Below are 26,391 nucleotides of genomic sequence, written 5' to 3'. Positions count from 1 at the left end.
TTACCACTGGTGGCCTGGGGAGGCAGCCGGCAGCGCAGCTGCGTGTATCTAATACTGGGTCTCCCACATCCGGATAAATCCCTTATCCGGATTGGTGCTGGTCCCAACGTGTCCGGATAAGAGAGGTCGGACTGTATACTAGTTAATTTCACCTGTTTTGAAGCAGAGATCGCCCTCTGTGCTACTCTGATAATCCTGTACTGCCGTGACTTGATATGAAGTGGGCTTCTTCTCTGATACTACAGATATAAATATAAATGAGCAAAAAATAAGAGCAAGTCCTTTAAAATTCAATTAATAGTAATAATTTTTGTAGAGCCATGTTAACTTTGAATGCTCATCGTGCTTTGAAAAGTTGCACGTTTTTATCAATAACATTCTATGAATTCAGTTATGATCTCCATCTTGATGAAGCCCAGATCCATGGTGATAAAACCGATTCAGGCCATTTTGAACAATAAATTAAATTTCCCCGCATCAAAATCAAAATACAATAAATATACTGTACAGAAATGACAAATAGCATGATATTATATAAAAAAAAACAGACACCACAGAAAAGTATATAAAAAAACTGAGAAAAAATACTTGTAGTTCCTAGTAAAATTAAAGTAAAATAATTATTATATCATTGAATCAAAATGAACAATGGTCTTATGTATACACAACACCAATAACCCCCCCCCATCCCCCCCAAAAAAAAATGTCTTATGGGTTTGTTATGACACAGAATCTTCTGATTTACACAACTTACTGGATAAGTTTTAACATTGCAATGAATTGGCATTTCCCAGGGCCCCTTTTTTTCCTTTCCAATGATCTCTTGATAATTTTGGGGGCAAAAATAAAATCATGAGTATATCACTGAATCAAAAAGTAAAAAGGGTCTTACGTACACGCAAATTGCTCCCATCCCATGTAGTTTTCCCCCTTGGCTGCAAATAGCAAATTTGAAAGGGAGGGGGGGCGGATAATAATTTTCAAAATGTATACCAGTATCAATTATAACTGAATTTTCAATAGGAATTTCTAATACATGTATATTGGGGACATGCTCCCCTTGTTCCCCCATCAACCAATGAATATTGATAATAAGAAATCAAAGATTTTGAAATACATGAAGAGTAGGGGGGGGGGGTCACAATAGCAAATTTAAAAATAGAGAGGGTACAGATGACAATTTTGTAATGAATTACCAAAATTGATATAAATTCCATGGGCTATTCTCAAAATATATATAGGTGGGAGGCATGCAACACTTGTGCCTCCGCCAGAGACTGCAACTGAATATTGATAATAATTTGAGATGCTGGTAATGGTGATGATGACGGTGGTGATAATGATGATGATGATGGTGATGATGATGGTGGTGGTGGTGGTGGTGGTGATGATGATGATGGTGATGATGATGGTGGTGGTGGTGATGATGATGATGGTGATGATGATGGTGGTGGTGGTGGTGGTGATGGTGATGATGATGGTGATGATGATGTTAATTATGACGATGATGGTGATGATGGTGATGATGGTGGTGATGATGGTGGTGATGATGATGATGGTGATGATGACGATGACGACGATTATGATGATAATTATGATGATAATGATAGTGATGAAGATAATGATGATGATGGTGATGACGATTATGATGATGGTGATGATGATGATACTGATGAGGTTATGAAAATAAAACTCACTGTTTGAGCTTGCTTCATCAACAGGCTTGACAAAGTTAGCAGGAAAGGTTCCAGTCTTCCCATTACATGTCCCAGCTATCCAGTTCTCATTGATTCTCGACGTAATATCAACCTCATCTCCCGCTTTCAACGCCAACTCTCCGGGCTCCGTCGTCTCAAAATCAAAGATGGCCACCACTCGCGAGCCCACCTCCATGATGGTCGCTATGGCACCTACAACAAAATAAACAGAATAAAGAATGTTTTATATACAGTGCATATAAAAAAACGGGACAGTTTTTGAAAAGTCTATAAAAACTTGTTTGAAATTATGATATCTATATTTTGATGTTAATAGATGCTCTATATCTTATCTTTGAAATGCAATTAAAAAAAATATATTTTGTTCATGCTTGAGTGAACATGTGACATTTTTGTTGGGGGTTCAAAAAGAGGCTTGCGCCAAAATGGCAGAAATTATAAATTTGATGATCAGACTTTTGACCAATCAGCAGACTTCCTCTTAATCTTTTCATTATCTTTGCCACCATTTTCAAATTATGCTGTCAAATTTTATTTTCAAATTCATTTATTTACTTGAATTATTTTGTTTTTCATTTAAACTTCTTTAATATTTGAATTTTCCTTCATTAGTAAGAAAAGAAGACTTTTTGTCAACCCAAGTACGAAGATTTACATTATTAATTGGGAAAATTTGTAGTTATTCAAATCCTTTTATTATCTGAAACAAATTATGCTATGGTACCTATAAAAGACATGAATCCTATTTTCAAGGGGTTATTGAATCCTTCACTTTTAATTATGTGCTTGGTAGGACAAACATAAAAGGATTCATGTCTTTCAATGGCAATGGTGTAACCTATTGAGTCGATTTTGAAGGAGCAAGATAAGGCAGATTGGGTAAAATGTATTAAAAAGTTTGAAGCGAGCAAGCAAAACATTTTCTATATTTTTTTATTAAAATATCAAATTTTGTGATTTTCACATAATATTCAGAAAATGATATCATATTTCACTTTCTATGTTTTCTGTGATTTTCTTTTTTCTATTTTTTTCTGGTCATGATTTATTTATTTATTAATTTTATAATCATTTTTTTTTGGGGGGGTGGGGTGGGCACCCTGATCCCCCACCCATGAATATGCCACTGTTCAAAGGCACCATAACCTTTGTAGCACACAATGAAAGGGTTGGAAAAATAAAATTGACGCTCTCCCATACTTGGGTTGTAAAAAAAATTGTTTTTGCTTAAAGAAGGAATATTCAAAGCTGAAAGAAAACATATTGAAAACGAACAATAACAGAACTATTCAAGCAAATAAGTAGATTTGGAAACAAATTTTGGCCGCATAATTCGAAAATTATGGCAAAGGTAATGAAAAGGTTCAGAGGAAGTCCCCTGATTAGCAAGAAGTCCGACCATCGTATTGATCATTTCATGCCATTTTGGCGCAAGCCTCCTTTCTAACCCCAGACAAAAACATTCCGTGTTCACTCATGCATGAACGAAACTAAATTATTTTGATGGCATTTGAAAGAAATGCGAGAAAAATGCTATTTTTTAGCATGAAAAAGTTCTCGTAATATAACAGAGATTCTTGTGATCGAGGCGGTTTGAAACCACCTTAGGACAGAACATGCCCTACATTATAATGAACTGTGCCCCTGGCATTCCCCTGACGATAATAAATGAATAAACCACTATAAGATTATCTAGCCCCTAATGTAGGATTAGTGTGTACAGTGCAATATAGCCACAATATTAAAGGCAAAAGGGAAGTTCTCCCCTCTCCCCAAAAGAGCACAAATAGCCCTGTATTCCCAACAAAAAATAATACACAAATATATAAACATGTATAAATCCCGGGAGGGGGGCCACTTTCATTGATGAATGGATACCATGTGCGACCATGGGGTCTCGAAAAGCACCCTAAACAAGGTTTTTCCACATCCTTAACAAGTATCGGCATTTGATGATATGTACTTGATGTGCCCTATCTTGAAAAGGACATCCTTTTTACATGTTTTTTGGTCGTGCATGGTATCCCCACTCGCCAATGTAAGTGCCCCCCCCCCCCCCGAGAAATAATTTTTAAAAAATAAATGGAAATAATGATGATAATAATGATACTTAAGCAAATACATCAGAACAAAGAAGGCAAGATAATGAATAAAAAATTATAACAATAATGTTTTTAATGTTTACTGTCATTTGAAAGAGAGTTGGAGGAAAAAAATTAGACCAGGAATTATTTTTTCAACTAAACAGACATGCTGACTTTAAACTCGATCCTGCTTTACATTGCAGATACCTTCATTAATCGTGAAAGTGACAATTAGAATCAGATGACACTTGGCTATCACATGTCTTATAAACACACAGGAAATTTTAATCAATCAATTAACTTGGATTAACACTCAACCTTACATCGCATACTGTATATAAATATTTAATCATTGAAATGTGAAATAAACATGTACATGTAGTATTTGACTTTATATTAGAATGTTCCTGTGTGATATGAATGCAAATTAGCATGATCTCCATGTGTACTGAGTAATTCAATACTGCTCAACTGCTAATCCAATTTGGAAACCTACCAGATACAAAACATGCATGTATATATATAGCACTTGATCACTTAGCCAATATATAATTGGTTTGTGGCACACATATTATGTAGCCTAAATTTATTCCTAACAAAAGTGTAATACTTTTATGTATTGCTCTCTTATTACCGTTTTACAATAATTTACTTCATCATTCATTTTCTATTTGTCCTATTGTTTATTGTTATCTCACATTTTCACATTAGGTCTGTACATGTATGTTGAAAAAGAATCTGATTGACACACAATTGCTCCCCCCCCCCCCCCCGGTTCCCCTTCCTTTTTTAATTCTCAAGCTGTCACCCAGCCCTCCCTCCCTCCCTCACCCACCTTCACCAGTCCCTCCTCACCCCTCACTGCCTTAACCCACCCCTAGTCTCACTCACTCCCTCCCCTTACCCACCCCTCCCATGCTCCCTCCCTCTCCCTCCCACACCAACACCTCCCTCACTCCCATCTCTCAATCCTCCCTCCCCTTTATACCCACCCCTCCCTCCATCACACACACTCACATCGCTATCTCCCTCCCCTTGCCTACCAGTCCCTCCCTCCCATCTTTCACTCACTCGCTCCCACACTCCTCCCTCCCTCTCTTAGCCACCCCTCTCTCTCCCTCTCCCCTCACCACTCCTCCCTCCCTCCATCCCTCCCTCGCTTCCATCGCTCCCTCCATCACTCCCTCACCCACTCCTCCTTCCATCCCTCTCCCATCTCTCACTCGCTCACTCCCTCCCTCCATCACTCTCTCACCCACTCCTTCTATCCCTCCCCTCTCCCATCTCTCACTCACTCCCTCCCTCCGTCCCTCACCCACCCTAACCGCTATCCCTCCATCCCTCCCTCTCTCCCTAACCATAGCCCCCTATCACAACGCATGCATGCAGGATATTAGTCTCTATTGATTAGTTGAGCCCCTGAATGAGATTAGATCCAATGATCATCCCTCACTGCTTTAATATATTACAGACAACCCAGCTACAGTGAATCATCTCTCACTGTATAATGTCCTCCAAAGAGTTGTTCAGATGCACAGATCTTCCCTTGTGATTATGTCCTCAAGGGGTTGTTCACATGAATAGATTAACCCTCATGATTATATCTTCAAGGGGTTGTTCACACATCACCCCTTATGATAACATGTACGTATCTTGTCCTCAACAGATTCACCCTTTGTATATGAAAATGTATAGAACTGTGCTCAAAGGGGTCATTCACATGTGATCATCCCTTATGTATTTGGTCATCAGAGGGGTTGTTCACATACATATCATCCCTTTTATCCTCTGTATGATAATGTATCTTTTGTTCACACCAGTTGTTCACATACAGTTGTAGATCATTCCTCATGATGAATAAAGGCCCAGACCAGAGCTAAAAGTGACATTGGGCAGTGCTGCACCATCCCGGTTTGCTCAATCTCGAGATTTTAGCCCGATCGGCCCTCTTCGCGATTAATCTCGAAAATTCAAGAAACCCCGTCTCCACCATCGCAAGAAGAGCGATTCCTGCTCGAGCGAGGCATCGATGCATTATGGTCTGACGCCGTGAATAAATAATCCCAAGTGCGTCTGCCCCTGCGAAGTAGCACGATAATTCGTAAAATAGCACGCTATGTTGCAAATAATCCCGAGTTGACTTGATTGCAATCTCGTGATTAATCCTACAAACTACATGTAGCACGATGTTTGCATCTCCATTACAAATAATCTCGAAATCGGGATAATTTGCCGGATCAGAAATAGCGCGCTGATTTGAAAACTCGGGATGGTGCAGACGGTCCTTTTGACAAATGCGAAAAGCATACATAGTTACAGCAATGTTTAAAAGTTTTATGCATCTATTCACTCCTTGACAGCTGAGTACTTTGCCTAAGCAATAAAACGGCGTCACACTGCATCAGAAGAGTTGTGATTTCAAAGCTTTGTAGTAAAAGGGATTATAATTATTTTATTTTTAAATTATGATTTGGATTTTTTTTCTCAGTTTACAGAGCAAAATGGCACCGACAATTAGGCTATATTCAGTGCTCAAATGGATGGAAACCGGACACGTCACTTTAATAATCATTATTTTGATCATTGTTATTTGTACTATACTAATCACTCATCATACCATAATGAAACATGCACACGTTCTTCCAATCATCCCTCAGTATCAATTCATCACTAATATTGTACAAGATATTAAAAAACATTTTGCATTCATTCATAATCTCTCTTTTTTTTGCAAAAGATCTATACGATGTGCAAATACTAAAATGCCTGTTCCAGTACAGATTTGCATGAACTGGGACTAAATGCATGATGTACAATTAAACTTGGAGGTTTTATTTCGTACTTTCACTGTATTACATCAAGCCATAGTATTCATCACTACACACGTGGATGAAACCCCATCTCTACATGCTCACCATACATGTACATGTAGTGTACATGTATATTGATTGATTAATTCGTCCAGTGCTGCATTCAGTTTGCATGCAGTATTATACAGAGAACTTTTCTATCCTGCTTCTAATAACGCCTGGCTAACCCAAAAACACGCTAGGCTGGTCACTGGTAGAGGTCAAATACATGTGCATGTATTAAACTCCTGTTCACTGAGAAAGGATTAGACAATTTACATGTAATGTTTCACATGATATACAAAGTAATGACATGTACACAGAACAATTGAAAAAAAATTGCTGTCAATTCTCAATACTTACAGTTTATGGGAATATTGCCTGATATCTACAGTTTAATGATGCAGTATGATATCTTTAACTATTTTAAACCAGTTTTAGATTTATTTTGTATTTATTACGTGTGTTATCGCATGGTTTTCAGTCTCTTTCTTTCTTCCATGCCCTGTACTGTCTTTCTAATAAAAAAAAAGCATATATCTCGACTTTCTGGAGTGTCGTATGATTCATGAAAAAGAAAATCATCAATCCAAGTCCTTTGGAAGCACATAGGGACGTTATATGTGCTATACAAGAACTGCGTATTAATATTATTATTCAATGAATAATTCTGTATGTAGATGTATAATGAGCAAATCATATATTCAAGGGGGGGGGGTGACCTACACTACATACGCCCCAACTTTAATAGTAGTATGATGTGCTATAAACCAAAGCAACAATTAAATGTTTTCTCTTTAGCACCAATTATCATGTTTTTGATATTTTGTTTGAAATGTTTAATGTTGACTCGTGTATCATTTTATAAACGTGGGATTGTTGAAAACTATGTGTTCAAACCAAACTATGACAGGACCCTGTATAAAAACAATACATTTCAGCCAATCGTTTAATATCATTTAATTTCAATCTATTTAAAAGTACATGTATGAGGATAAATTTCACTCTAGTTTCCTGATAAATGCAAACTGTGAAATACACTGTGTACAATTTCATGTACTCATGAAGAGGGCATCCATGTAGCCTGTCCGTAATAAAGGTCAAGTCCACCCCTGAAAAAAGTTGATTTGAATAAATCCAACTAACGTAACACTAAAAAATTTCATCAGAATCGGATGTAAAATAAAACTTAACTTCTTTTCCCCATACATTCTCATGTTAATATACGTGTATGTATATCCATGTTTTTTTTTTCTTTTCAAAGTGTTAAAATGAATCTGTATGGTAACCAATTTGAGGATCAAAAGCTAATAATGCTAAGGAAGCTGGCATGGATTAATGAAGAAGACAACGCACATCCAACAAGGGAGCCTCTTAATAAATATCATTGATCCATTTAAATTACTACACTGCAAAAATTCCAGTGTTAATTTAACACCAGCCTGGAATCTAAATATGTCCACACCAGAGAAGTGTTAAACAACACCAGTTTTGTTTTGGTCTAACACCAGAAAGTTGTTTATACGACACCAATTAGTATTAAACAGCATCGGTTTGATTCCAAACTGGTGTTGTTTCAATACTTCTCTGGTATGGAGCATAGATTCCGGGCTGGTGTTAAATCATCACCGGAGTTTTTACAGTATAGCATTTAAATTGAGCTACACTATACTCTTGAATGGTAACAAGAAAAAAAAATCCATGGCTTAACAGGGTTCCAATTGGTAACTCAATAAAATGAGAACTATCATTTATCATCTTTTTATCATATAGACTCAGTTAAGCATGAAATTTTACATGTATGTAGAAAGCTATAAACGATTGATGCCAATTTGAGGATTATACATGTAGGTGAGAAGACATTTATCCATTAGAGAGCCTCTTGATAAAGCTGTGAAATTAAATTGTCTTTGATCCATCAATTTACATGGCTCACCACCCTCTGGTTTACCCATCAATCATTCACGATGCAGGACGCATTTTCAATTTTGCCAAAGGGGATTTCGGAACTGTGATCCTCTGGAGAATGAAGATTTTTTTCTGTGTTGTGCTTCTTGTTTTATTTCAATCTGATACCCCTTTCATAAACCTATCCTCCAATTAGCCGCCTAAGAGTAATGCGGATAATTCAACAAAAATTGCGTTCACAAACTCCAAAATAAGCCGCATTATTTTTTACGAGCACCCGTCCTGAAAAAAGCGGATAATCGTTATGACAACTGGACACGCCCCCTCCAATGCAGTTGTGTTGGAAAAGGGTGACCTTGTGACCACACCATGGCAATTATCCGCATTATTTGGAAATGCGTTCATAAACTCAAAATCTTGTCCCGATGCTGCTATTATGCGGATAATAGCAGCATCAAAATAATGCGGATAACTGAGGTCCTCCTCCAATCTTACGACCAAATTATGCTGCTACATGTATTAGCCGCATAGTGTAATTGGGTTTATTAAAGGGGTATGAAAGGGATGGTCCAGGCTGGAGATGTCAATTAATAGGGTAAAATTCACAAAGCAAAATGCTAAAAATTTGATGAAAATCGGATAAGAAATAGCAAATTTTTTATGATTTGCATTATTCAGGTGAAACAGTTCTAGGCATGTCTATGAATATTCATTAGGTGGGCTGATGATGTCATATCCCCACTTGTTCTTTTTTTATTATATGAAATTAGGGTTATGTATTCAAAGTCTTCACAACAGTAATCACAAGGATTTTAGAAAACAATTTCTTTTAAGACAAAGTCAAGACTTGTTCAAAATTGATTGGAGTACAGGTGACAGTAGAGTACATTTCAATCCTAAGAGACAAGCCATAATACATACATGTAAAGGTCATTAAACCAGTAAACAAGATTTACAGAATTACTCTTACCCTATGAAATACTCCTCAGGAAATTGTGAGGTCAAATCTGATGCAACTTTGCTCAAAACATGTCCTTAATCGCACTTCAGCTCATTTCCAATAAAATCTTGCTTTATTCCTCAACAAAAATTATTTTCACACATCCATTGGTTTATAAATCCGTTATTCCTTTGTTGACTGACACAGTTCTCTCAAAATCTGTATATAAGATGAGACTATTCCATATTAGAAATAAACAGTCAGAAAAAGTGTAATAAATGCCGTTTTTCTTCTCTTTCAGACAGTATTAAACAATGAGATGCTGAATATCATCAGCGATTGAATCTGGGCAAAAACGAAAGGTTCAGACTCACACTGCACAGCCAATATCTAAATGGTGGGTAATAAAAACTATACGCCAGAGTAAATCCCATTTCATGCTTGGCCAATATCACAATGTGGGAACTGGATAGTAAAAACTATACACCAAACTCATCCCACCATAAAGATGCCTGAGCAATGTCACACGGTTAATGGTAAAAACTATACACCAACCACTGAAGAAGCATGCATCCAAATAAGATTCATCGTAAAAAGCCACCTGCTCATTACAGCGCTGTAGAGCACACGAAGGCACAATGCACCGGCGCCAATCACTCCAAACCCATCGCACACTAATGCTGATACGTAACATTGCTCAGGACAAGCATGCTCATTATATTTTGGCGAGGAATCCCACACACTGCTCCTTATAGTGCCTTCACATGCACACAGTCACCCACCCTCCCCCCACACACGAATGCCCACCCACGCACATGCCCCTACATGTAGCACACACACACACACACGCACAGTCATACAGTGTACCAAGGCAAGAGTGTGTGGATTGATAATATAGGATGTATCATTAGGAACACACTGAAAAGTGCTGTGTGTATACAAGACACACTATGCTACAATGTGAAGGCACTGATAGCTCTTAAACATGGGAGCAAATTCCCAATCAGCCAATCAGATATTAAAAAGAGGATTGTATTTTCAGTAAATTATAACAGCTACCACTCACAATCACTGACAAATGCTTTGTTTTCTTAAAGATCCCTCTTCAAAAAGAAATCTTTGAAGGGCATTAATTTTGTACTCTCTTTTAATATGACAGATAGTACACTAAAATCAATTTTCATCTATTTTACCATAACACTCTTCACATTTTCCATTAAACTAAATAAATTTTGCAAGTAGGTGAAGGCTTCATGGAAACTATGTGGATATACACTGTATCTTTCAAAAAATTGACCATAAAACGAACATACACTTCACTTCATTAAAAATGAGAGAGGGATTGATGCATTCAACTTTCAAATACTAGATTTCGGAACTCGGGTATGAGTTCAATGGAATAAATGCCAATACTCGAAAATACTGCACACACATATTGAATGGAAATGGGCAAATGAGAACAGAGCCCGGTTTATAATGGTACAATGAGAACAAGGTCATGTATGAGTCAGTTCATATCTACTCTAGATCAGGGGTCTGTTTCATACAACTCGTTATAATAACGAATTTGCAAAAACAGTTATAAGTTACTGATATCCTCCAATCTGATTGGTCAATAGTAAGTTTCTTACAGAAATCTTACATTTGTTAATATATAACAAGTCTTTAGAAAACGGGACAAACAGCCGTCATGAATATTTATTAGGTGGACTGATGATGTCACATCCCCACTTGTTCTTTTGTATTTTATTACATGAAATTAGGGTTATTCAAATCTTTTTCTCTAAGAACAAGAAAAATTGGATCGACAACTGATTTTGTGCATTACATGTAGTTATTTATTGCTGCAACTTATTTCATCAAAAATTGAGACACATTATTCACACAAGTGTGAAATAATAAAAATATGATTTTATGTAATACCATAAGGAAACGGAAAGTGGGGATGTGACATCATCAGTCCACCTAATGAATATTCATGACAACTGTTTTCCCAAAATATTGATAAACTTTCAAATTCAAACTTCTTTGTCATCCGATTTTGATGAAATTTTCAGCATTTTTTTTCAGCTCCAATTTAAATTTAAATTTTAAATTTTAAAAATTCAGCCCCGACCATCCCTTTACTAAAGGCTCTATTTTAACCCAAAACCATCGTCATGGATACCCTGAACTTTGACCTTAATGCTCTTCTCCTTCATCTTTTAGGAGGCTGTCACAGCATAGTTCTGTCATATCAAATGTCAACGTATGCAATAAAAATGCCACTTTGAAGCGCACTCAATGTCCCAGCTTTTGTGCATGGACAAAAATGTCTGTTTCAAAAAAAAATTCAAGCTTGAGATGTTACATTTCTTTTTCAAGATCTGACACACAGGTTTATAAAACCAACATGTACAACCATACATGCACCTGTAGCATTCATTGAGTAGAGTGTGGGTTATTAAATGATCAGAAAATATAAAACATGATCTTTACAATAGTGGTAAAATTGTCCCCAATGGTATAGGATAAAGAATGTGCAGGAATAGAGTAAACATGAAGAAGAATTTATCTTGAAATCAATCGAGCAGTACACAAGTTTATATTCCAGTTTGCGATGATAGCGAGGATATGCACCCCTTTGATAATGCACACAGATGAAGCAAGGATCAAAACCTTGGGGTGTATGTATAGAGGCCTACACACCAACGCTCAGACTCTACTATTGATTACAATTTAATTAAATTTGCGTACATGTTGAAGGGGGTTACACAGGATAGGCACTAGCAAGTAGCAAGTGGCACCTACAGAAATGCCAATAAAGACTGAAGATTGCATCCCGGAGGGCAGGTTACAAGGAGGAGCAGCGGTGTAGAGATACGATTGATATTTATAACTGATTATAAATTTTCTTGTACATAGTTTATACAGTAAATGTGGCAGGACAAATATTGAAAATTTTGCCTTTCTAGTTGTCTCCTCATTCATTTATAAATATGTACGTGTACTCTTTTTTTATACACTGTATCTTCCAGGTGTTATCAAATGTTGCATCATTTTATGATTCTCCCATGAGATGTACATGTATCTTAAAGGGGAATGAAACCTTTGGAACAAGTACATGTAGGCTTATGTAGAAACAGAAAAATCAAAGAATAAGAACAAAGAAAGTTTTAGAAAAATCTGACAAATAATGAGAATTTGGATATTGCAATCACTAATGCTTTGGAGATCCTCCCATTGGCAATGCGACAAGGATGTGTGATGTCACATGTGAACAACTTTCCCTCTGGTGGACTATAAAATCACCCCCATAGTCTCTTTTTTTCATTTTCTTTATGGTGATACAAACTCTTTATCCATGATGGTATTCTTTAAAAATCTGTATTACATACCCTCCTATAGAAAGAACATCTACATGTAATCTACTGATAGATAAAAGAGGCAGTTTTTATAAGTGAAATAAGGAATGGGGAGAGTTGTTCACAAGTGACATCACACATCTTAGTCGCATTGCCAATGTGAGGATCTCCATAGCATTAGTGATCGCAATATTCAAATGCTCATAACTTTCTCATTATTTGTCCTATTTTTCTCAAACTTTCGTTGATCTGTTTCTTTGATTTTTCTGTTTTCACATATGCTATCTTGTTCCAAATGTTTCACTCTCCTTTAAAACCCCAAAAGTTGGTTTTGTACCATTCGTCTTCGATGGACCATACATGTACATGTACAAGTTACCCATGACAATTGTAACACAAGGAAGTTGTCAAATAAGCCAGTTCGTAGTTCCTTTGTGCACATGATCAAAAGATTCTACACATGATCAGAGGAAGGTCATTTGTACTAAAGTGACACAGTGGTTTAAAATCTAATGAGATTAGCACCGACTCTGATGTCTTGATATATTTTTGAATAGTGGTATCCACAAAAACAACAATGCGTCCACGAATTATGACGAGTATTTCACAGTTTGCCAAGTATATGCATTCAAATTTGACAAAAATTGTCCATGAAGTAACTACGATCTACTCAGTTTATGTGTAGAATAAAAATAGCTTGATAAATCTTGTATTCTTGATACAGCTGATCTTTGACCTTCCGACCCTTTTTTAGAAACACCCTGTAGAGATTTATATTAGTCATACTGCCTTATGAAGCTAGCACAATAGACCAGTTCGTAGTTACTTCATGGACAATGTTGGTCAAATGACCTTTCATTTCTTTCATTATGATACATGTAGGCAGATTTCAAAGCACATTTCGTAAACTAGGCCTTACATAGCAGGATGGAGAAATTGAATAGACCAGGTGACAAGAATAGCACACCAATGAACACTTTATGAAGGTATTTGTTGCATTCCTACTTTGAATGCATCATAGCATGTTGCACAATGTACATGTACTTGGCAAACTGTGAAATACCAGTCGTTCGTGGACGCATTGTTGTTTTTTGTGGATGTATTAATGAAAACAAGGATTCAAAATAATATGAATTTAATCAAGACATCGAAGTTGGAGCTGATCTCATCAGATTTTAAACCACCATGTCATTTTAGTACAAATTACCTTCCTCTGATCATGCCTAGAATCTTTTGATCATGCGCAGAAAGGAACTACGAACTGGCTTATTGTACACACATGTACGTGTAGTTCTACTGCCAGCTGAAATAAAATATTGTGAAAGTGGTCTAGGACTCTCGGGGCAGAAGCAAGGCATGAAATATTCACAGTCCTGGTGATTAATTTCAAAGAGCAATTTTCCTCTAGAGAAAAGTCTTGGATATACCATGCATTATGAATTCATGAAAATTTCTCCATGAATCTACTGGATACATACTGTACATGCACATGTATTGCTATACACTATAGATTGTAAGGATACGGGGAGGGCCACAAGGCCGATAAATTCTCATAGCTTAATTTCTTTTTCTTATTTTGTTAATATCAAGGTGTGTGTCAAGGTCAATTGAAGACTCAGGCATAAACTAATCTTTCATTTAAACTGAAATGTAACCTCTCCCTTTTGATTGTTGAAAGAGATAAATTAAGAACAAACAAACTTTCTTTTTATATCAATCTCATTTCTTAGGTTGCATTTCTAATGTTACTTTGAAAATGTAACGGTATGTAAAAAGTGCAGACATAAACAGTGGGGGTGTCGTGGTCTAGTGGTTATGACTCTTGTCTTTAAATCTAAGGGACATGGGTTCGAATACTAGAGTAGACATGGCATGTTTTCCTTCAGCAAAAAAATACCCACATTGTGCTGCACTCAACCCAGGTGAAGAGAATGGTCTAATATACATGTACCAGGTAGGAAGAAATTCCTTGAATGCCTGAGTGTAAGCAGCAGGTACAAAGCGGATAATTATTGAAATGCAAAGTGGAGTAAATACATACATAACAAATTGCGCAATATAAATGTACACCATACTAGAGATTGAACTACAAAAGAACTGAATACATACAATGTAGGGAAATGCAATCTACAATTAATAGTGTGTGTTAATAAAGAACCAAGAATTACCAAGACATTTTTGATCTGTAAGCATGCACATTGCTCTTGGGACAACTAACATTTTTTGTTTTACTCTTAAGGAAATCTTGAGTAGATCATGTACATGTAGAATTATTTTAGCTTTTTTTCACATACATGTAGTTATTTTTGAGAACATAAAATTGTAATCTTTCCTAATATACAGTGCGTCTCAAAAAAACTATACACTTTGGAAATGGCTACCAAATAAAGAAATTATATCACTTTTATAGGGAGAAAGACTTACTGTACATGTACATATGGAATGCCAATAAAGTCAACTTTCAAATGACACCAAAAAGTTTGAAAAATATTCAAACTTGAGTGAGCACCATCCAAAGGGTATGAAAATTAGGCTGAGCCAGAATTGGCCTTCCTTTTTCTTCCAGTTTTTGAGAGGTGAGTCCCTTGGAACTTGAGGGTGTTATGGGAAATTAATGATCGCACGTGATCAATTGTGGGTGTTTGAGCTAATTTCATGATTATAAAAAATTGAAATGCAATGTGTGAGTGAACATGAATTGCAACTGCTAACTTTCCAATTTCCAAAGGACTCGCCTCTCAATAAACTGTAGGCAAATTCACGCCCAGCTTGGCCAAGCCTACAGTAGTCTGTCAGGAGGGGAAGGGGTGGCTACATGTGCATACATTCGTAATTCCAAAGCTTCGTTATTCCGAAGGTTTGGATATTCTGAAGTTTCATTAGTCCGAAAACAAAGTGAGACATAATTCCTAAGGTTTGTTAATCTGAAAACGAAATGAGGTTCGTAATTCCGAAAGTTCTTCAGTCCGAAAATGTAATGATTAACAAACCTTATTTCGTTTTCGGACTATTGAACGAACATTCGGAACAACGAACTTTACTTCGTTTTCGGATTAACGAACCTTCGGAACAACTACATGTAACCTTATTTCGTTTTCGGACTAACGAACCTTCGGATTATCACCTTATTACTACATGTAACCTTATTTCGTTTTCGGACTAACGAACCTTCGGATTATCACCTTATTTTGTTTTCGGACTAACGAACCTTCGGATTATCAAACCTTATTTCGTTTTCGGACTAACGAACCTTCGGATTATCAAACCTTATTTCGTTTTTGGATTATTGAACCTGCGGAATAACACCAAAAATGTTCGGATTAACGAACCCTTTCACGTTTTCGGATTAACGAACATCGAGGTATAGGCAATTTACATGTTTCGGAATTACAATCCTTCGGAATGAAGAACCTTCGGAATTACGAAACTAGTACCCAGCTATTAATGTCCTGGGCTCCGTAACACAAAGATTCCATCAATCGCTTTTAATGAACTGACCAATCGATATACATGTAAATGTTACGTGTACACGCATTAGGTTCAAAATAGTGGCAAGGGACCAATCAGTGCAGTTCTTTCATATTTGCAATTCATCGCAAACTTTTGTGATACGGAGCCCTGTTGACCTTTATCCTATGATCAAAACGCTTCATTTATAGTCATCCCACCACCTATTCTCCTGGGGTTGATTGCACGAAAGGGTCTTTGCAAGAACCATCTTTTGTGTCGCCCATTTATTATGATGCACCATGTGAAACGCATTTTGAATAAATTACCTGCAAACATATTTTTTCATCCGTTAAAGTAAACAAAATCTTTGTTTAAAAAAGATATGATATATCATGAAATTGTATACAAATTGACTTAAAATCTAGCTAACAAATTTAATTTGTTTATCATACATTTCAGAAATATCCTGCATACAGCAAATCATACAAGATGGGCGACACAAAAGACGGTCCTTGGAAAGACCCTTTCGTTCAATCGGCCCCAGCCTTCCATGAACACACTTCTGAAATCCACATGAAAAAGTTAAAAATGCTGCACTAAAAATTGCAATTCATGTTCACTCAGAATGCATTATAATGCAAATTTAATAACTCATAGCATTTCCTTTAAAAACAACCAAACAAGTGATGGAACATCCATTTATCACAACACCTTCAACTTTGCAAGTTGCAAACTAATACTTGCCTCTCAAACACTGAAAGAAATAGGAAGGTTAATTTTAGCCCAGCCTAATTTTCATACCCTTTGTTTATTATTAAGTGGGTAGTGCTCACTCAATCATGAATAAAAGTTTTTCAAACTTTTTGGTACCATTTGAAAGTTGACTTTATTGGCTTTACATATATTTAAATCTTTCTCCCAAAGCAACATATTTTTTGTTTGGCAGCCATTTTAATGTGTATAGTTTTTTTAGACGCACTGTAGAACTGGAGTTCTAAAGCTAATTATTCTTAAAACTTAACATGTACCCGTAGGCTTACTCCTTGAAATGTCAAAAGACACTGCTGAAAAATTCACTCATCACCACAGAAATTAACAGTAACTTTCAATATTGTGTCATTTTGCAACTTTTGAATTTAGACCTTGCCCAACATTTCAAGGCACTGCATCTTCATGTGAACCATGGTCATATCATGTAGGGTATCACCTTAAAGAGAATTAAATGATAGAAATTGATATTAATTGCACATTTAAATTTACTAAAACCGAAGAGGGATTAATACTGATCAAAGTCAGATTTCCAAACTTTTTTTTGAGGAGTTTATTGCAAAACTATATGTTATATGATATTTTAAGCATTTTCTTTTAAACAATAAATAAGGTAAAAGTCTGATTTTTTTCGCCTTGTTTTTGCAATCTTGTTCTATGTGTTGCTCTGTGAAATTGAACTGCAGAAGTCTTGCGGTACAAAATCATGTTCATACGCAGTAATATGCGCGTCCGGATTACGTCTGGTAATACAATACGTGACTATACTTCTACTAGCAGTAAAAAAACATGAAATAATCAACATTATTTGTTATCATCATCAGTAACAACACCATCAACATCATCATATTTACATGTAAATCATTATCAATGAACTGTCTACATGTAGATCATTGTCATGATCAGTAAATTTCAATGTGACATGTCCAGCAAAAGGAAACTCTGAAATGGGGTTTTAAGGAACGGAGTACTAATAGGGTAAAGTATGGTGTCTTGGGAACTAAATTACTGTGCGGTGTGAAAAACAGGGTCTATGGCATGGCACTTGTTCACTGCCTCCTGCCTGTGGAGAATCTACAGGTAGGACTATGGTACGCCAATGCTGTATTGAGCACACACATAAAACAAATCATTTAAATATCACTTTTGTGACCATAATTATCAATTTCCATACAGTTGCAATTCAATTTTCATTAGTAGCTTATAATGATTTTTTTATTGACCAAAGCGCTAAAAAACTTGAATTTTGGGCATATTTTTGTGTACGCCCTCTATTGGTGGAAAGTAAATATGGCAAGAAAATTTTCATTTTTCAAGCTCTATTTTTAATAAAGAAAAAATAGTTAAGAGAATCAAATTTACTTAAGAGCCAAGTTATATAATAAAAAGCTGTAATGGAAACTGACAGTTTAAACATATCAAGCATTTGTCCAAAAGAAAAAGAGAAAACAATCCAAACATTGTCAACCTTATTTTGCCACACACAGAGATGTAACTGAGAACAAGGTTATATACAGAGATGCCAACTTTTGGAAATCAGAATTAGGGAGGATTTGCAACCGCCACCAAATTATGTGCGCATAGCGCACATCTCGAGCGCAGAGCGCTCGACCCTTGCGGCCGGGGAAGCTCTGGGTTTCTAGATGCTCTCTGGTGCAATCTGACCCTTATTTTGGGGCATTTCACATGTTTTGAAATAAACATTAATCCCACTTTTTTAACATTAAAAATATCAAATATGCATTTTCACATGTAAATAAAAAATGAGGGGACAAAAGAAGTACCTGTTCAACAACAATAATAAGGATGAATTATCACTATCGGCTATAGGCAGGTTATGTTCCATTACAAATCCAGTAAAGAAAAGCTCAGCGCTGGTCCCTTGCTTGGTGAAATAAAGACAACAGGGTACTAGTGGAGCTCGAAGATCTTGTCATCGCAATGTCCGTAGGCCTATGCCGTTTGCTCCCGAACGAAAGTGCTTCTGAATTATCATCACGACCTCCCTGCTAAACTGAAATGTCCACGCTGCAAATTGCGCAAAATGCATGGTAAATTCCTCTTTCCGACTTCCGAACACACAGGTACTGGAGACTGTATTCAGTCTTATACTTCTGAGACCATTTCTTGGTCTTCTTTTGTTGATTTTCCGCCATTTCGTGTCAATATCAACCCCTCAATACGCCGAAATCACACACCTCACGACTCGACAAATCCAGTGGCCGCGAGCGCACACGCCTCGCAAAGCTAGCCGGGCCTACCGGCCTGGTGCACAGTGGATTCCCGTTGGGCATATCACATGCACCAGCTTTTCGCTGCTCCTTATTTGTCTACTTTTCACACAGAATTTAGTAGCAGCGAACGTAATGGAGTTACTACATGCTAAAGTTAGCAGACGATACATGTCCTTCCTATCCAATTTGATCAATGCAAAAAAATCGTAATTTCGGGAGGATAAGGATGGTAATCGTAAGGGCGGGAGTTGGGATGAATTTTCGGGAGCCTCCCGATGAAATCGGGAGGGTTGGCATCTCTGTATATATCATCACCTTGTTCATGGAATGAGTGCGGCACGGTAGGTACAATGCACTATCTTGCTGTGAATGTTCTCGCCACGCATGGAGCGGTTATAAGTACGGAATTGCGAAGCCGTACGTGCATCGCTCGCATGCATGCGATGCTCGCGCAGAGCTGTAGAGCTGCCAACTTGGGTTAAAAAAATACTTGCATCTGCCGATAGATATCAGGAATTGCAAAATATTTGTTTTAATCAATGAATATCATATAAACTACTTATATTTATCAACCGAAACAAATATTTTACGAATCGTTATATTAATCGGCAATTGCAAAAAAATATTTTTTAAATCTAAGTTGCAGCTCTGCACGCGTGTGTATCTAGGTATCGATAACAAAAGAAATAAAAATGGCGACGTAAACAGACGGGGTAAGTGAACGCTCTTGCTCTTAACTTCTTTCAATTTTACTACTATTTATTATTTTAATGAAAAGTACTAAAAAGTAAAAAAAAAAGGGAGTAAACATAAAACTTGCCCATAGATCTACATAACTTTGGGCGAAAAATTAAAAATAAAATTGCTGATTTAGGTCTAGGTTCAACACGGGTAATCCTGGGGCCGATTGCACGAAAGGGTCTTTCCAAGGACCGTCTTTCTTGTCGCCCATCTTTTATGATACGCTAGGCCTATATAGATCTAGGCGGGGTGTTTCTGAAATTTATGATAAATAAGATTCGTTAGTTTGCTTTTAAATCAAATATTATACAATTTCATATATCACATCATTTTATAAACAAATATTTTGGTTAATTTAACGGACGAATGAAACATGTTTGCAGATGATTTATTTAAAATGCGTTTCACATGGCGCATCATGCATAGCCACACCCATGGGTTCATATCGTCTCGCGAGCGAAGGATTATCAGTCATACGCACGCGACACACCACTACACTTCGAAAATACAGTGGGCTTTTGCCCACATAAAATATTATGTATAAATATTCCACATCCTGCTATGACACTTACCGAATCATTTAGATCCTTCCGTGACTTCTCCTTGAAGTTTCTTTCTAAAAATATGTATATTTTCTTGATCTTTAGTGAAGATTTTACGGAGATAGAAATCAGTCAGCGTTGATATCAATTTTCTCCTGAAGAGGGCGCGCGATTTATATTCATATCAAAGACACGACAAGGGAAAGAATAGGCACCTACACTATTTTACACGCTTATCGACGCAAGGCATTACGCAAAGTCCGTGAAGTGTCCAATCTTTTCATTGTATAGACTTTGGTATACCGTATACGTATTATTGACGTTCGTCAAAGCTTGTACTGCTGGTTTCTTTCCAGGCACGTATATTATTTTCATTTTTTTTTTATCAGTCATCTTTTTAAATTAATGCAAATGAGTGTTATCATCACCAATAATAATCATTAATTATGTTTTTTGAAGGCATTTCATGAATTGGTGCCCATAATTAGTAAATTAATCATGAGGATTGCGCATTCAAAGAATTTAGATACAGTTATAAAATTACCGAGGAGCTGAATCAAGGTTGTGAAATTATTAGCGCCACCAACGGGCTTCCTTGTATTTCCGTGGAAGAGACAAGCGAAGTCACTTTCGAGGCCGAGGTAAGCAAAATGTGCTTTTTTTATCGGATTATTATTTTATTATTATTTTTATATTCAACAAACTCTTGCTACTTACCGGCAAGAGCCCCGGTGCGTAGCGAGAAGGAGCTTCGGCAAATATTACTTCAGCAATGAAGCGATGTTTGCCGACTACTTCGAAATCCAGGGTCAAACACGGTCTATTGTACGAGGTTAGTACATACTAACCTCGTACAATGTGTGAGTGGCATAGCCATACTCATAGATGGGTGACACGAAAGATGGTCCTTGTTGCAAAGACCCTTTCGTGCAATCGGCCCCAGGACTCTACGGAAAGGCATGTAAAGCAAATCCAGGCGTTAGGGGAGTGATATACGTAGAGTATTAAACATCAGTCCCCAGACGCCTCCACTCCAGGCTACACGGACGAGTCCAGGCAGGGCTTCAGCACGAGAAACGGGCCGGAGCTCCCTGCCCTGGGTTAGGGAGCGCCGGGGCCCGCGCCCGGATCGGAAAGGGTGGCGCTTCCTCCTCATTCACATTTGTGATTAATTGAGTGAAGAGCTTACCTTTATTTGAACCGGATATGTGAAGACCAAGACCTCCAGGCCAACTTTGCAATTTTCAGTTTCAAATTTCCCAAGCACAGCTAACTGTTACAAAATACGGACGGTAGAATAGTCAATCTCTTCAAAGCTTGGCGACGCCCGAGCTGCGATCCGTCAGAATAAACATTTGATGCGCTACTAGCGTCAAGCGACCAATAGAGGATTGTGAAGTTAGAAAAGCGGTATGGTGTCTTTTTTTGTCTTGGTCCTATTAACATAAAATAATATACAGTACATAAAACAAATAGAGTATTAAGAGTAACTTAGGTTCTAAATAATGAATTCAATACATTAAATTAAGCGAAATCACTTATACAAAAAGTTTGTATAGCATGATACATGTTTGACCAATCGACTAAATGAGGGCTATTATCATAGTCATATAGGATACAGGACCTAAAATAGCAAATAAAATCATTCATCAAATTTCTTGAAGGAAACGGTAGTCAAATTTAAAACCTGAAACAGCTAGAGATTACTGGATAACGATAATGCATTAAGTAGAAATTCGGGAATATAAATACCATTGAGTATAATACAATGGGTTTAAGTAGAAAATTTACCAAATGAGGTTAGTCCACCCAACCAAAAGTTGTTGTTTTTTTTAATAAAGAGAACCACCAAACAAGCATAACACTGAAATTTTCATAAAAAACGGATGTCTTTTGGTGAATAAGAAAGTTATGACTTTTTGAAGCTTCGCTTAATTTCACAAAACTGTTAGATGCACATCCGGGTCGGTATGCAAATGTGCATGGGGACTGATGACTGATGCAGGGGCCGCGGAACGGTTTTCAAAGTGGGGGGGGGGAGGCCGGGGTCACCATGCATGCAGAAAATCACAATCAAATGTGCAGGCTGCATGAACCCCTTTTTTCAGTCAACCTTTTAGAATTATCACCCCTTGGTCACATTTCCATAACACACACAATTTGATATTCAATTTAGGATAATAATCATGTTTAGTAGACTTGCTAATGAACGCTGCATTTTTTAGTACAATGTCACACTTGTCACAAATGTTCCTTGAGTCAAAAGAAAAAGACTCATCCAAAGAGACACGCTGTATCTATGCAAGTAATTTGCATAAATTTGCATATTATGTCGATATAGTAAAAACAAGTATTTAAGAATACATATTTAACCAGAACTGCCCAAAAATTGGAAATAAAGACTGAGGGTAAGACAGGGAAGAAAATCAACATAAAATAATTGGGATATCCTTAATTGTTTATTATTACCTAATTTACATAAATTATGCAAATTATAATTTAAAACAGAGTATTTTTTCATGAATCCTGAACTGTTTAAGAAAAAACAGCAACTAATACACAATGTCAACATTCTACATGAAAGAGAATATATTAGCGAAAACATCGATATGCTTCATGACAGTATTAGTGTCTTAATTTGCTTAGAAAGAGGGCATATGTCAAAATGTATGACGTGATATTGCACTAAAACGAGACCAAAACAACTTCTATGTCACAGTCACACTCACGAATCGGACAATAAAGCGATCAATGGTATGTCATTCGAGATAACACAATCTCAACACAATAGCTTCCATCTGTTTCTCGTATCGCTTTTGTTGGTGTGTCTGCCACACCGTAATCTATGGGATATACGGGCAAAATGCATTTCGGTATCGGTAAAACAGGCTATTAATTTTGTTTTAATTGTTTTTATTTGTTTCTCTTGGAAAATTTACAGGAGACATTGCTTTGCAGTTTACTGCTTTTATGAAACTCTGGCACATGAATCATGACGAATGTATCCTACCTAAATCCATATTTAACTTTATCAAAATGTATATCTTTTGGAGACCCAGAATAGGCAAAACTGCTTTCCCCCAGCATTCCCGTCATTTTACAAAACCAGTTTGACTTGTATAATCGACTTGGAAAAGACAGATTTATGAGACATCAGTCAACATGTTTCCTGAAGAAAGTTTTTTTTTATTTATTTAAGCCTACGCCCACCGGGAGCCCTCCAAATTTATTCCATCCCCTCCCCGTATTTCGACTTTAAATTTTAAAAAATATCGTGTTTTAAAACCATCGGCAAGGTTAATTGCATCATTTGGTATAATAAAGCAACTGTTATATCTATATTTTTATATTTACATTGATCATTATTGATATTATTATAATTATTATTAATATTGCTATTATTGTTCTGCCGTTTGTAATAATTCTCTAGCACAGTAAAGGCTATAACCCAATTTAGGTTTTGGCTAATTCTATTCTACCTTTATTTTCCGCTTTTGTTTGCCATTTTGTCATCTTTTGATTCATTTCCCTTCATTCTAATATGTATTAGTATAGGACTATTTCGGAATGTTTTTTTTTCTCAAATAGTTTTCTTTCGTTCGTCGCGCAGCTTTCCCTTTTTTTCCATATTGCTAAAAATATTTTTTCTTCGTTTTTTGTTCACTTTTCCCTTTCCATTTCCTCCTTTCCTTTACCCCTTTCCCTTTCTTTTTCCCTCCATTTTCGCCTTTTCCCCTTTTTCAAAATTTCCCGGTGAAATCCTCAAGGGGGGGAGCTTGCCCCCCTGTACCCTGCCTAAAATTACGCCACCACTCAGAATCACTTATGACAACAATTTATATTCTGAAGACAGGTTTAACCATGAACAGACTGTTTTTTTATTATGGGTTCAACTTAGAGCATAATGATATTTTGCCTATATAACTTGTGCTAAAATTATGGGAAGAAAATATCCTGGATTCGTCTAAGGACAACATTCACATTGTTTTTATTATTGTTATTACTGTTATTATTATTTTTATTTTATGAATATCATTATTATTATCATTAATTTTTATTAATATTTTATTACCGTTATTGTTATCATTGACATCAGCATTCCCAGGACCAAAATCCAATTGAAACCAGTTGGATTTCCAACTGGTTTCAATTGGTTTCAATTGGTTTCAACTGGTTTCAATTGGTTTTAACTGGAATTTAACAATTTCCAGTTGAAACCAATTGAAACCAGTTGGGCAACTGGAAATCCTAACTGGAACCAGTTGGGCAACTGGAAATCCTAACTGGAACCAGTTGGGTAACTGGAAATGACTTCCAACTGGAAATGATTTCTAACTGGAACCAGTTGGGTAACTGGAAATCCTAACTGGAACCAGTTGGGCAACTGGAAATCCTAACTGGAACCAGTTGGGTAACTGGAAATCCTAACTGGAACCAGTTGGCAACTGGAAATCCTAACTGGAACCAGTTGGGTAACTGGAAATGACTTCCAACTGGAAATTATTTCTAACTGGAACCAGTTGGGTAACTGGAAATCCTAAATGGAACCAATTGGGTAACTGGAGATGACTTCTAATTGGAAAGATGGGTAACTGAATTCTAATTGGAACCAGTTGGGTAACTGGAAATAAAACTGGAACCAGTTGGGTAACTGGAAATCCTAACTGGATCCAGTTGGGTCACTGGCAATGATTTCCAATTGGTTTCCAATTGGAAATTTTCCAGTTACCCAACTGGATCCAATTGAAACCAGTTAATTTGCATATTTTCTGCCAGTGTGCACAGATTAATGTTTTATGAGAATCATCATAATTTACAATGTATCTATTTTTTTTTCGATTTGAAGTTCCACACTTTTTTCAGATAAGTGTTTCCAATACTTAGCAATGAAAGCACGTTCATAAATGTAATAGATTATAATTAAAACAGATTCAAAGATAATTAGTACACCACTAACTGTTACCAAATTACATCAAATAAAAATACATATATTTGAAGAACTCCAATATGAATATATACATATGAAAGTCTGTATTTTATCAATGCCCTTTACATTGGTATTAATAGACAAATAACACTGCTTCTGTGTTGGCATGAGCAATAGTTAGTGCAAATGCTAATTAATTTGTAACTAATTAAGTTCATTCCAACTGGAAGTTCCAATTGGATCCAGTTGGAAACCAGTTGGTTTCAACTGGTTCCAGTTGAAAACCAGTTGCCTCCAACTGGTTTCAACTGGAACCAATTGAAACCAGTTGCCTCCAATTGGATTCAACTAGTTTTAATAGGGAAATTGGTACAACTGGAACCAATTGAAAACCAATTGAAACCAATAGCCAACTGGTTCCAGTTGCCCAATTGGTTTTAACTGGAACCAGTTGGCAACTGGTTTTCAATTGGAACCAGTTGTTCCAATTTCCCTATTGAAACCAGTTGGCCAACTGGTTTCAATTGGTTTTGTTCTAATTGGTTTCAACTGGATTTTGGTCCTGGGTTATTATCAATATTATCATTATCCTTTTTTTGCTGCCAAATTGCGTAGGCCCTAAAGGGAAGGTTACCCTAGCTGGCAAAACTTTTGATGTAAAAAAGCAGGGAAAAGGAAATAAATATTAGATGATCTTTGAAGGTTTCCATGGTGGAAAGAATATTGAAAGGTTTTACGGTAAACACATTATGTAGTCCTGAAAAGGACTGTTTGTTATTCTTTCTTGATTATATGTTAGCTCTGAAAAAAATAAATATTCTTGAAGCCGTTTGAGGAAAAGCCAACCTATATAGGAAGTTTATTATTTTTTTTATATATATCACTT

At 36.5% G+C, this 26,391-nt stretch overlaps 1 protein-coding gene across 7 annotated transcripts in view; it reads right to left on the bottom strand.

Moving 5' to 3' along the window:
* LOC121417243 (dynamin-binding protein-like) overlaps positions 1-21,940 on the bottom strand; it is a 72,150-nt gene extending 50,210 nt beyond the window's left edge. For 6 of the 7 annotated variants that reach the window (XM_041610883.1, XM_041610879.1, XM_041610884.1 and 3 more), the window contains exons 1-3: positions 21,768-21,940; positions 1,698-1,910; positions 153-239 (exon numbers count right to left, since the gene is read on the bottom strand). In XM_041610883.1, the coding sequence (XP_041466817.1) occupies positions 153-239; positions 1,698-1,893 (283 nt within the window). In that variant the 5' untranslated portion in view covers positions 1,894-1,910; positions 21,768-21,940. Of the gene's footprint in view, positions 1-152; positions 240-1,697; positions 1,911-9,529; positions 10,261-21,767 lie in introns of those variants that run through there. The other variant, XM_041610880.1, reaches the window with a different exon arrangement.
* Between the last annotated feature and the right edge of the window lie 4,451 nt (positions 21,941-26,391).

The sequence above is a fragment of the Lytechinus variegatus genome, chromosome 6 (genome assembly GCF_018143015.1).
Source record: "Lytechinus variegatus isolate NC3 chromosome 6, Lvar_3.0, whole genome shotgun sequence".
Taxonomy (NCBI): domain Eukaryota; kingdom Metazoa; phylum Echinodermata; class Echinoidea; order Temnopleuroida; family Toxopneustidae; genus Lytechinus; species Lytechinus variegatus.
This window is presented reverse-complemented; position numbering and strand designations above follow the sequence as displayed.